This window comes from Penicillium concentricum (assembly GCF_028827145.1).
Source record: "Penicillium concentricum strain IBT 3081 chromosome Unknown utg000001l_segment0_segment0, whole genome shotgun sequence".
NCBI classification, from domain to species: Eukaryota; Fungi; Ascomycota; class Eurotiomycetes; order Eurotiales; family Aspergillaceae; genus Penicillium; species Penicillium concentricum.
Window position 1 is genome coordinate 2993862 of NW_026622754.1, and position 12409 is coordinate 3006270.

Here is a 12409-nt window from a genome sequence, read left to right on the forward strand (position 1 = left end):
TACACGCGCTTGATCCTGGTCTTCACGCATTGTATACTAGGAAATATTCGCAAAATGACGCGCCAAATATCGACCTCCCTAAGATTACGGTTTCTCTTCACCCTCGTGTTTGGTGTCTTGCCGCGCGCGGCTTTTAGGGTTCCAGGGGCCATCATCCGCGCATGGTTGAGTAACCTGCCTCTAGGACCGGCCATCTGGAATGCATTTGCCGGCTCTATGATGGTCACCATCCCACCTGCCCAGCTTCAGGCAATTCTACCATCCACTTTCGACACATATAATGCATGGACGCTAGCTCATGGGGACAACCCCCGGGTGGATGTTTTGTCTGCCGACAATTCAACTCGGCTGTTATGGATTGGAACAAAGAAAGCGAACAAGGTGGTTCTTTTCTTCCACGGTATGATCAAGGATTGTCTTGCAAGAACATTGCTAACCCCCCTAGGCGGAGGCTATGTGATGCCCCTTTCTGACGGACACCTGGACTGGATGGGGCATGTCAGAAACGAGGCGGCCGATTATGGGATTGAACTCAGTGTTTGCATTCTCGAATATGGTTCGTGGCACGATATTGACGGAAATGACACGGCGTATACTGACGGCGCAGGCCTGGTACCCGCCAACCCGTATCCAAGGCAGATGGTGCAGGGAATCTTTGCACTTAAGCATCTCATTGCCTCTGGATGCAGACCATCGGACGTATGTTTGCTGGGGGCCAGCTTTTCTAATCATAAAGCTAACCTCGGTTCCTTTAGATTGTCTTCGGAGGAGATTCGGCAGGAGGACACCTGTCCCTAAGCATCTTGGCTCATCTGCATCGCCATCGTCCCTCTGAACTGGCAGCAGAGAGTGTAATTGACCAAGATGAACCAGTGAAAGGATGCTTCCTTGTATCACCATTATCATCATTCAACTTCTGTACCCCCTCCTACAAGAGATGGTTCAGTGCTGATATTTTAAGCCAAAATGTTGTGAAGAAATGGGGTATGCACCTTGTGGGATATTCTCCCTGGCAGCAGGAGATCTCTGCTGGTAATGGCTGGGCAATGGCCCTGGATGTTCCTGAAAGCTGGTGGGAGGGCTTTGAGGCTGTCCAAGGTATTCTTGTGACAGGTGGCTACGAAGAGGTTTTCAGCAACCACGTACAGCAGTTGGGCGAGATGCTGAAGAGGAATAGTAAAGGGAAAGTGACGCTGCACATGGCGAATGAAGCTCACGATGGACCTTTGATGGACTTTGCGGCAGCGAGACCTCCGAGTGGAACAACGAAGACCATTACGGACTTTGTGATATCTTGTTTTAAAGATTAAGTTCTCATACATTTTCATGCATTTCAATCAGAGGGTAAACCCCCCAATACCATCAAATACGGCGCTTTCAACCCCATAGCATGATGATATTCTATTGCCACAACAAGATTCCTTTTCTACTTTTACCTCTTCTCTCAGAGTGTTGTTGATCTACATATGATCACCTCTGAAGATATCAACTTTCTTGCCAATCCATATATATCGGAGTATAGAGAATAATATTTATTGAAGTATGATAATCGATGTAATTTTTATGCATACTAGAAGTACAAAACAAGTAGAACAAAATAAACAACCGTGCAATGCAATGCAGCGCAAAAGGACACCCCAACATATTGAATCTCACACGACTCCCTCATTATGTCCCGAACTCTCCTTCCCAGTCCGATCAATCTCAACCTTCTCCTCAGGCTCCCACATAGCCTCCCTCATAAAGGTACTCCTCTCCCGAATCTGCTTTCCCTTCCAAACCAGGACAACAGGAACAACAGACAGCGCAACTCCAATAAACCCTAGCAAAGTTCCAGCCCAGCCAAATCCAAGATTGCTAAACAACTGTGGCGAAGCAAGCGGCAAGAATGCACCAAAAGCATTTCTTCCAAGGGAAGCAGCAGACAAAGCCGACGCCGCATAACGCTCATAAGCATCAGTCAGGTAATTAACAACAGCCATATAAATGGAATAAATTCCAATACCCGCAGCCGTGATACCAATAGTCGGGACGATCCAGTGGATATCAGGCTGACTGGCCCAGCCATACCAGAATAGACCACCCGCAAAGAGCAAACTGCCTGGGATAGACGTGTACAGTCTGGCCTCAGGGATGGGTTTACCGGGTCTCTCTGTATTGCGTCGCTCAGAGCGGAGGTAGAACCAATCCTGTAACGGGTTGATGGCTGTTCCGATGATCGCGCCAACCGAGATGGCGAGCTGGACTAGGCCTGTTGACATCGTGCCCCAGCCGTAATTTGTTGAGTAGGTTTGCACGACGCTGGAGAAGAAGAGGTAGAGGATTCCCCAGGCGAAACTGATCCATAGAGTGAAGAAGATCACGACTGGCTCGGTGAGAAGCATGTTTGTCGGCCGTTGGAAGGAGATTTTAAGCAGACGCAGTTTGCTTGGTGCGTCGATTTCGGAAGCGGCGTAGACCGGGCGGTTGGTTTCTTTGCGGATCTTGCGTGCGCGTCTCTTGAGAATCACATCTGGGCGGGTTTCGCGGAGGATGATCCAAAAGACGGGGATTAGGGCTGCGTTGTAGATGATTTGGATGTAGAAGATCCTATAGAGAAGGTGGTTAGTATGACGGGCTCTTGTTCTTTTTTTGGACAACTCGCAGATATATATATATTAGGAAAGAAAAGGGTTGTTCTTACCAACGCCACGGTTGTGATTTCTGAATCTGCACAATAGCAGACCCAATAAACGGACCAAGTGCAATACCCACAACACTCGTAAATCCGAAGATGGACATCGGCAGACTGCGAGCGTGATCACCAAGCCACACATCGGAGATACTTCCACCGACGATATTAATCGAGACGGAAGAAGCACCGCCACCAAAGAACCTCGTCACGACGAGAGTCGCGAAGTTCTTTGCGAACGCGGACGGGAAGAGGGAGATCACGAGGATAATGTATGCAACAAAGTATCCTGGCATACGGCCGGAGGCCTCAGTTAGAGGGACGAAGATCAATGGCCAGAAAGCAGCACCCATATTCCAGGAGGTGGTAGCCCAGTATAGGTTTGGGAAAGGATCATTCTGGACGTGGAATTCTTTCGCCATCCAGTCGTTTCCGGAGCCATAGGTTCCTGCGGGAAGACCAGTCAAGATGGAGCTGGTGGGGTTGTTAGTTGATGGTCTAAGGATATATGTGTAGTTGAAAGACATATCTTACACGAAGCACACGGTGAGTGTGAGCAGCCATTTGTATTTGAGGCTCCAGTTGAATGGGTTATCGGGGTCGTCGGGTCCGTCCCAGGTGTGGATTTCGATATCTTTGTATGCAGGCATTTCCTCGCGGATATCCTGGTTTAGCATTCTTCCGATTCTGTGAGCATGTTAATACTATTTCCATATTCTAGAATGCAAATGGGAAACATGAAGGATGAGGTAAGTATGGGGTATGGGATACTGACTTGGCCATCAAACCGGTCTTCTTCTGTTCCTTCATAGCAACAGGCTTCTCAGCCGGTGAGGGTGTTTCGGTAACAGGGTGTTCAACCTGATAGACCGAATTGCCTCGAATCTCGTCTTGATCCGCCATGACGATCAAACTGCTATATCTTCCCTTTCCTCAACGGGTTGAAATGTCAAACCTGTCAAAAGAAAAAGAAAGGGCAAAGCACGAATATAAACAGGAAGCACAATCGGAACGGATGGCCCGGGCGGCGATAGATCCTTACATAATTATTATAGAACCCTGGAACGTCTAGAGCTTCCCAGGTGGTAAATACCTAAATCCGAACCGAACCGAGTAAACCGGCATGCCGAAGTCCAAGATCCGACATCCACATCGGGAACCCGGTCGGGACGGTGAATGTTGATTGGTGTCCCTTGCATCCACTCTGAGCACAGACCCACTTGATGTGATTTTAAGAAGCATTTTTTCTGCTTTAATAACGCCGCTGACATATATGGCTCCCGGGTCATCCCAGTTTTTATGGCTCTATCTGGACGAACCAGATCTAACCATGCTGTGCCTTGTTTTGGTATACCCGAAGTTCCTCCATTGGTGTCTTCGAATTCTGCAGGCTATGTCGTCATGTTTGACGCTGTGTGGTTTGCTCGCTTGAAATCGGATGCCCTGTGTCGATTGAAGTAAGGGATATGTTGTACATTCCATCCAGTCTTATGACTTTTTAATACCATCAATTCCAGGCCGCAAGATATTAGGTTTGATATCTTTCAAATTATACCAACGATGTTACATAAGTCTTAGGCTCCTGCGAGGTCCGAGTTGAAAGTTTAAAATATCAAAATCTAAAGCACATCTCAAACAACCTTTATATATGCTGGAAATAGTCACAACATTGACCCCCGAAGTCGGAGCTTTATGTAGGTATGACGTAGATTGACTAGCGGGTCGTAGAAAGCAAGAAAAGCAAAAAGATTGACCGACGCAGGGATCGAACCTGCAATCTCTTGATTCGTAGTCAAGCGCCTTGCCATTGGGCCAGCCGGCCTTGTTATTGAGAGATTTTGCCCAAATGTGCGATATAAGCGGGAACAGATTTTTCGAGAAAATGCTCCACTTATTGCCGGATCGGGAATCTTATGCATTGAACATGATTTTATGCAACGCTCTAATCTTGCTAGTGAAGCTTAATTTGATCGCTAAATTAAATATGTCAATTCCAAGTCAACGGTCAAGTTACTCCTATGACTATAGCTATGCCCGTAACCAATCTGCATGAACTACTTGCAAACCTAATAATAACAAGTTGAATATCTCTTGGATATATTTCCGATGATTAGTAGGTCTTGACAATATACTTCACCATTCGTCTACATGCGAGGGTAACAGAATACAAGAATAGCGAGTAGTGCTACTAATCTTGAATTATGGTGGTTAAACCTTTCTCGGGCGCTTGCTTCTCTATCCTTACCCCGTGCAGTTCAAGTCAACTATTAGCATCTTCGACCGGGCGGAAGCCTCAATTCAAGAAAAAATACTTGGAAGAAACCATTGACGTAGGGTGGTGGCTCTAGATTGCCATGTGGGTCTGACTATATATGCTTGTGTGCAAAATTAGCCCTTAATATGGATGTCGAAGATGATTTGAATCACATTGATCTGGCTCGTAGCCTTTGAACATTCGGTAGAAATACCACTCGCCCTTCAATTCCTTAAGTTCAATCAGGGTACGGTACAGTTGCTTGGCTAGATCGTTGCACTGATCCCCAAGGGAGACATACTGGGCCCATTGGCGCTGAGCCTGCTCCTTCAACTCCCGCAATTCGCGTGCTTGCTTGGCCTTGACCCGACGAAGGGCTCCATTCTCTGTCTGGAGCATCTGGAGAATGATCTTACCAGACTTGAGATCGGCGCTAGTTGCATTACGCAAGGTGGGTTGGTCATAATTGTGTTCTCTTGCAAGGCTATCGATGCGAGGTCGAGTATGGCGAAGGGCGGACGCATGTAGGCGATTAGGGCAGCACAGTGTGCAGAAAGGTGCCCGATAGGCTATTGAAGACAAACTTAGAATTAGCGCGGTTTTTTGGTAGAAACGAACAAAACCTTCATTGATGCTTACAAGCAGATTCCAAGCAATCTTATAGAAGTCGTCACCGTGGCAGAAGTTTTGGAAGTGTGAAGAGGGGGAGGAGCGGTGAGAGGGAGTAGGAGTAGAATGAGTGCTGAGAGAGAAACGAGTGGCCAGGGGGAATCAAGGGATCGGATGTGAGAGAAAGTGAAGAGGGATCATGTCTCAGGAATGATATTGTATATCAACATACGCATATACTATGTAGCTAGAGAGTTTACCGAACCCTTCTAGTGATAAAATGTCGATAATATGAATCATGCTCTTTCCAGCTAACCAACCAATATCTGCCGCTTCTGCATTATTGGCTGCCACGGCTGCTTTCTCTACAAAGCACATAGCTAAGGGCTCTGCTAGCCTTATCTTATGCAAGGCTAGAGCATAGTGTTCAATATCCATTTTATTGTGTCAGATGCTAGATGTTGTTATTGCCCTGATGGGAATGGGAACAACTATTATAAACAAAACTAAACTTCTCAGAGCTTACGCACTTGCGTAACTATCATTACTTTATTATGACTCAACTCTTACTTGCAATTGGTCTGAGTCTCGAGGTCAACTACTAGCACCAATTGTCTGCATCGCGTTTGCAGCATTATGTTGATCCTAGGCAGACAAAGGCGATGACAGACCTAGGAGGATATACTTATATTGACAGGCCATTAGTTACTAGATTCCAGACTGATCAAACTACGTATGCCTGGTGTTATTGTAGCTCAGTGAACTGACATTGAAGAACGATTTGATTGTTTTGCTGCAAGCGGCTGAGCATTGCCTAAGAAGATTTGACTCCCTGCGAATGCCCAACCATCTGCTACTTTCTGAGCTGGTTTAGCTCAAGCTGCGCCTTATGCATGTCTTTAGCCAGCTCGTTAAATCGATCGCCCAGGAGGGCATACTGGCGGCGTCCCTCTTTCAACATCTCGTCCATAACCTTCATATCCTCCAAGTGCTTAGCATTGGCGCGGCGAAGAGCTGTGTTCTGGGTCTGTAGGATTTGGAGTGTGTTTTTGCCTGTCTTGGGGTCCACACTAGTCGCCTTACGCAAACTGCGTTGGTAATAGTTTCGTTCTTTCGCGAGGCTCTGGATCCGGGAGCGAGCGTTCTCCAGCTCCCGAGAAGTTGGGGCAGAGGGGGCAGGGGGGAAACTGTTGCGACAGGGGCGAAGGGAGACACATGCTGGGCATAATTCTTCTGGTGTGTCAAGGCACGTGGCAGCTGCACAGGTTGAGGAGTGGCGCGTGCCTGTTGAACACGGTTAGCATAATTTCCTAAAATCGGCGAGTTAATCATCAGTCGGGACTTACAGCCACATTGTTCGCGGCCTTCGAAGGTGCTATTGTGGGTGCAGGAGCTTGGGAAGGTGAGGGAGTCGACGGAGTGGGGCTGGGAGTCTGAACAATCTCGACGGACGGGGAGCGAGGACCGTCGTCAAACAGAGAGTTGGATGAGCTCGCAGTCTGTGGGCTTTGTCCAGCGCTCTCTTCTTCAATGATCTGAGAAGCAGAGGCAGGCACGCCAGCATTGGCCAGATCGGCATGGGCGATAAGGTTCTCCCACTTTCGGATCTTGTCGGAATCGTTGTCCTCTAGTGTGTACGGAGTCCCGATCGAGAGGTCGTAGGGCACCTGCCTGTGCGGTGCATGCAGGGGGAGATTGTTGGATGCTGGCTGGGCAGAGCGGTTGAGGGGTGCGATTGGACGGGGCTTATCATAGCCAGGTAAAGCTGGCAGTGCAGTCTGGCCAGATCCATTGTGAGAGGCGGTACCACTGAGCTGGTGAGTGTCATTGACATGAATGGTTGAATTGGGACTGTCGAAACTGGCGGAAGCCGACAACGCGGCTTGTCCAGAGCCATTGGAAGATGCGGTTTCACTGAGCTGGGCAGCGCCATTGACAGCAGTGTCTGTAAGATATTGATTGAAGACGTTCAATGCTGACTGTGTGAGCGGCGCATTAAAATAGGGCTGGCCAGAGTTGAAGGCTCCCAACATAGGGACGTTGTCAGAGCTAGACTGATCGAGGCCATCGAGAGGTATACTGGCATAGCACTCGTCAAAGCTGACCATAGAATCAATTTTCTCATAGGTGAACCCATTTGCAGTATTGAAAGGCCCGCCAGCATCCAGGTTGGCAAAGTCATGGAAAGCCTGGGAGTCGAAAGCAGATTGGTCAAACCCAAAGGCAGGGTGGGTATGGTTAATTGGATCCATATTGATTGAGAAGGGGTATTAAAATTGGACCAGACAAATAGGATGAGAAGAGATGAAAAGGTTGCAGAAGGGACGAGATGGTGTGGAAAGGAAGAAGAGATCGAAGGAAGAGAGTCGAGTTGGGATGGCAATAACCGTCCAGGAAAGGATTAGGGCTCATAGATGGGAACAAAGGAAGCAAGCAAGAACAAAGAAAGGAACATTGCTATTGTATTAAATCCATCAATAGGGATCAATAGGAATCAATAGAGACGACAAACGCAAGATGTACTCGACTATATTGGGATGTTTTTTTCTGCCGGCCAATCGATTATTTTGCCAGTAATTAGAATTTATGCTGGCCAATCATACGTCATAACCCAACGTGTACCTCACCGCTGAATGCACCGCCCAATCTAGCATGAAGCTCGAGGTTAAACAAGTTGGACAGGACAAAAGGATGTTCGATTAAACGTTCAATAGAAAGAAATTGCTAAATCAAGCTAGTAACTCATCTATAAAATCATAAACAGATCTTATTAGACAAGCAATTACTTGTAATTGCGCCTAAGTAGTTTTGTTCACCTACTTCACCGCCTATCCTTTAAGTACCTTGATCTATCTTATCTTCCCACCGCCCTCACCTTATCGACTTATCGTCAGAGAGACACCGCTCTCCTCACGTGGGCCTAGAATCACGTGGTTGTAATGGCAGAAAACGGGACTCCATCCGACGTTCGGCCTGGGCCGTCTCGACTTGCCAGCTCCCCTAACGCCTCAAGGGACTCCAGTGGTTCCCAAAACGAGGATATTACAAAGACCGGTCATTTCTCCCACTACACTTCCTTGGCCTCAGCCCTGGCGAATATGAGTGTCATTCTATGTACCGGTACGTGGAGCATCACAATGAGCTCCCCGCATTCTGACAGGCATTGAGCTAATTACCTTGGTTGCATATTTTAGCGGGGTATGACCATACCATTCGGTAAGTTGAGGCTCAACTAGCCGCCGGCAGCGTTTTTCCAGCACCTGCAGAGTGGCAATTTGTACCAGACTCTGGCTGACCCTTTCTCTGTTAGCTTTTGGGAAGCGCTCTCGGGTATCTGTTCGCGTACAATCCAGCATCCAGACTCGCAAGTCAATCGTCTCTGCATTACCCCGGATAAGAGGTTCTTGGCTGCCGCAGGCCACAACAATGTCAAGCTCTTTGATATCAAATCAACCAATCCTAATCCCGTGATTACCTTTGAAGGTCACACGAACAACATCACCGGTGTGGCATTTCACTGCGAAGGGAAATGGATGGTTACCAGTTCTGAGGACGGAACTGTGAAGGTCTGGGATACACGTACCGGTAGCTTGCAGCGGAATTATGTCCACCGGGCTGCGGTCAATGATGTGGTCATTCATCCCAACCAGGGTGAGCTCATCAGTGGTGACCATTCCGGTATGGTCCGTGTCTGGGACTTGGGCGAGAGCGTCTGTACTCATCAATTGATTCCGGAGGAGGACACCGCGGTCCTCAGTGTCAGCGTTGCCAGTGATGGATCATTGCTTTGCGCTGGAAACAAGAAGGTGCGTGATCTTGGATTTACGGAGAATTGTATGCTTCTCTACTAATATCTAAACAGGGCAATGTCTACTTGTGGCGCATGGTACAAACCGACGAAACCACACGCATCATCCCCGTCTGTACCTTCCAAGCTCACAAGGACTACCTCACTCGTGTGCTCCTCTCTCCCGATGTCAAGCACCTTGCGACCTGCTCTGCAGATCATACTGCGAAGGTTTGGAACCTAGACGCCGAATTCCCGCCTGCCAAACTGGCATTGAAGCAATGGAAGGAGAAAGAGGCATTGAACCCTCCAGTTGAAACACCGGTTGAAGCTCCGATAGTCCCTGTCGAGGTTCCCGCCCCGTCTCGGGATCTGCTCCGCATTTTCGACGCACCTATCCAAGACCGTGATCTTCTCCGTATTACCGACAACCCTCCTCGCCAAGAGACACCACAGCAGACATTCACCTCATCCCCAGACGGGCCTCCTATGGATCCAGTCAACCACACACTGTTCCTGGAGACCACCCTCGCTAATCACCAGCGATGGGTCTGGGACTGCGCCTTCTCTGCAGACTCCGCTTACCTCGTGACTGTCTCCAGCGATCACTACGCTCGTCTGTGGGAGCTTAGCACTGGTAACATTATCCGCCAGTATAGCGGCCACCATCGCGGTGCCGTCTGTGTCGCTTTGAATGACTACTCCGAGCCTCGCTAGGGGTGGGATGCAAAGTTGAGTTGCCTCAGCTAATCGGCGTTTTATTTTCATGAATTAATGGGTCCCTATTGGCGTTAATTATATTCTGGGTAATCTACATATGGCATGGCGCAAGTAATGGGTGTTTTTCATGTTTTCTCTGGTGATTCGGCGTGTTCCTGGTTGGTCAATGGAGACCTTTGTACTTCGATTATATTGATTTTTTGCTCGTCCTATTTTCATCCCACAGAGGATACTGCATATTCAAGATACCATAACAACATCAAACATTTATTCCAAGTTTTCTTCCTCTACCTAAGCTACATAAAAATAGTTGGTCGTTTATGCAGCCTCGTGGTGTCGTTTTGGTAGTTCTCTCGGATATTTTTCACAAATGTCATTTTAAATATATATTTCTCTCTCCTCTCGGTTTTTTAGGTGGAGAAAAAGTGGGAAATGACTTGAAATCTGCAGATGATTCCTCAATATATTCCTGCCAGGGTAACATGTCGAATACACGATTAGAAGGCTATTCAATTTCTCGAACAACGCAGGCAAGTCTCGATAAACTAAAAGAAAATACAACACCACGCTCAGATCGAACTGAAATCAAATCACACGAAAAAGGAAAAGAACAGATCTGAAAATACCCAGAGCACTAAAAACAAATGTTCAAGTACATGAAAAAAAGATGAAGCTTGTGACGCAAATCCGATAAAAAGTCCAAGGAACATCTCATAGACAAAGCCACCACCTCCGCTTATGGACTTTTATGCCATCCATGGATATGTTCATGACAGAACAGGCCAACCAAGAATGAGCCCCGTCCTTATACGACGGCAAACCATGTCACACAAACAACGACATCCAACCCCCGCTCCTCAGCACCGGGGTACTTGAAAGTCCACATGCCGTCGCGGTTGACATCCCAGAAAGCCCCAGAGGCAGAGTGCATACCACGCTTGCCGGCGTTGCTGAGTGCGCCATCCGCAGCGACAGAGGGGTCAATCACGCCCTGCTGCACGATTGTGCTGTTCACGGTGAAGCGGTAGGGAGGGGGCTTGGAGGCTTCGGTGGGTGCGGTGGCGGTGATCAGGGCCTTGAGGACGGAGTTCTGTCCGGGACATGGTTAGCATCGGTGTTATATCATGCGCAGTAGGGGTAGTAGTTGTTGGTTGGGTGTTGGCACTTACGATAATCTGAGAGTTCCAGGTGCCGACATTGTCGTGCTCGTAGCCCTGGCTTTTCTCGAGGGCATTCTCGCAGGCCTGAGGTGAAACGTTAGCGCGGGGTTAATCCACGGGGCATTTTGGAAGTGGCGTACCTGAACGGTGATCTTCTGTAGATCCTCGATGGGGATGGGCTGCAGAATTATCAGTATTGTTTGTGACAATGCGATGGTAGCGCAGATTCTTTTCACGGCATAATTGCGCATCGATATGGCGCAGCCGCGGCGTCACTTGCGATCAACATACCGATGCAGAGGCGCCTTCGACAGACATTGTGAATAAGTTGAACGCGGTGGTTTGGGGAGAGTTTGAGGATGCTATACAAAGGATTTTGTTAGTATACGAGTGGATTGACTTAAGCTCTAACGCGTGTAAACTCCATTGGGCTGACATCATGTCCCAAATAGCACGGGGTATGCGCGACCCCCGGAGCAATGCGGGGAGAAGGGGTGCAATTGATGGCAAATTTGGGCGCGGACAGCCTCTTTGGAACAGGCGGAATGTAGCCACATACCTTGATTGGATCTGGCTAACAGATAGGATTATGATTGTGGGATGCTTGTAGGGCTGCCCTTGCAATCTACGTGGATTGTTTGGATGTTTGGCAATCATTGGGGCGCTTGACCTAAAGGGGTTTGGCGCAAGCTTGATTCTGCCATGGCGGTGTGGGAGTATAGATGTTGTTGTGTGATGGATGGACCTAGTTGTCTTTGAATCTGATATATAGAAATATATCGAAGAGTGCTGAATCTCTCACTAATCTCCTTCTTATGATTGCAGCTCGAAGGTAGGTAGGAGATGAACACAGCGCCACCCAAGTACTGGATACCAACGCCCTCGGCCACGACGTACGACTTCGATATAAACTTTATATGTCAGTTAATCCGATGTTATATTTTTGCTGTTCTTTTTTCTTCTAGGCACACGGGTGGAAATGTCTGATCTACAGAAGCTATGTGTGTGACTGTTTTAAAAAGCTCATTGCGTACGAAATATGAAAGGCATTTGAGTTTCACAAGCTAGGTAAATGAAAACCGATGACAGACTCGTGGGCAGCTTTCCCTGACAGTTGTTAGGAAGATTTTGACCAATGTTCTTGGCTAGCCATTCGGGACTGCTAAGCCCTAGGTTCTAGCTAAGACATGATCATAGTGGTCTGCCTC

General features: G+C 48.0%; 5 protein-coding genes across 5 annotated transcripts; 2 read left to right on the forward strand and 3 right to left on the reverse strand.

Annotated features, from left to right (window-relative positions):
- Positions 1–54: 54 nt before the first annotated feature.
- On the forward strand, positions 55–1310 carry N7517_001138 (alpha/beta hydrolase; the record flags this gene model as incomplete). The annotated part of the gene is made up of 3 exons (XM_056718868.1): positions 55–400; positions 446–699; positions 756–1310. 3 exons carry the CDS (start codon positions 55–57, stop codon positions 1308–1310), a joined length of 1155 nt encoding a protein of 384 aa, XP_056583003.1.
- Positions 1311–1652: 342 nt separating this feature from the next.
- Positions 1653–3574, reverse strand: N7517_001139 (Major facilitator superfamily domain general substrate transporter; the record flags this gene model as incomplete). The annotated part of the gene is made up of 4 exons (XM_056718869.1): positions 1653–2589; positions 2684–3145; positions 3206–3358; positions 3447–3574. The coding sequence occupies 4 exons, from the start codon at positions 3572–3574 to the stop codon at positions 1653–1655; spliced, it is 1680 nt and encodes a 559-aa protein (XP_056583004.1).
- Positions 3575–5066: 1492 nt separating this feature from the next.
- N7517_001140 (uncharacterized protein) lies at positions 5067–7786 on the reverse strand (the record flags this gene model as incomplete). Its single annotated transcript, XM_056718870.1, has 4 exons — positions 5067–5409; positions 6392–6561; positions 6618–6818; positions 6881–7786. 4 exons carry the CDS (start codon positions 7784–7786, stop codon positions 5067–5069), a joined length of 1620 nt encoding a protein of 539 aa, XP_056583005.1.
- A 687-nt stretch (positions 7787–8473) lies between these two features.
- N7517_001141 (WD40 repeat domain-containing protein) lies at positions 8474–10038 on the forward strand (the record flags this gene model as incomplete). The annotated part of the gene is made up of 4 exons (XM_056718871.1): positions 8474–8654; positions 8729–8750; positions 8845–9340; positions 9397–10038. The coding sequence occupies 4 exons, from the start codon at positions 8474–8476 to the stop codon at positions 10036–10038; spliced, it is 1341 nt and encodes a 446-aa protein (XP_056583006.1).
- Positions 10039–10846: 808 nt separating this feature from the next.
- N7517_001142 (dynein light chain Tctex-type family protein) lies at positions 10847–11519 on the reverse strand (the record flags this gene model as incomplete). The annotated part of the gene is made up of 4 exons (XM_056718872.1): positions 10847–11131; positions 11211–11285; positions 11342–11380; positions 11493–11519. 4 exons carry the CDS (start codon positions 11517–11519, stop codon positions 10847–10849), a joined length of 426 nt encoding a protein of 141 aa, XP_056583007.1.
- Positions 11520–12409: the final 890 nt, after the last annotated feature.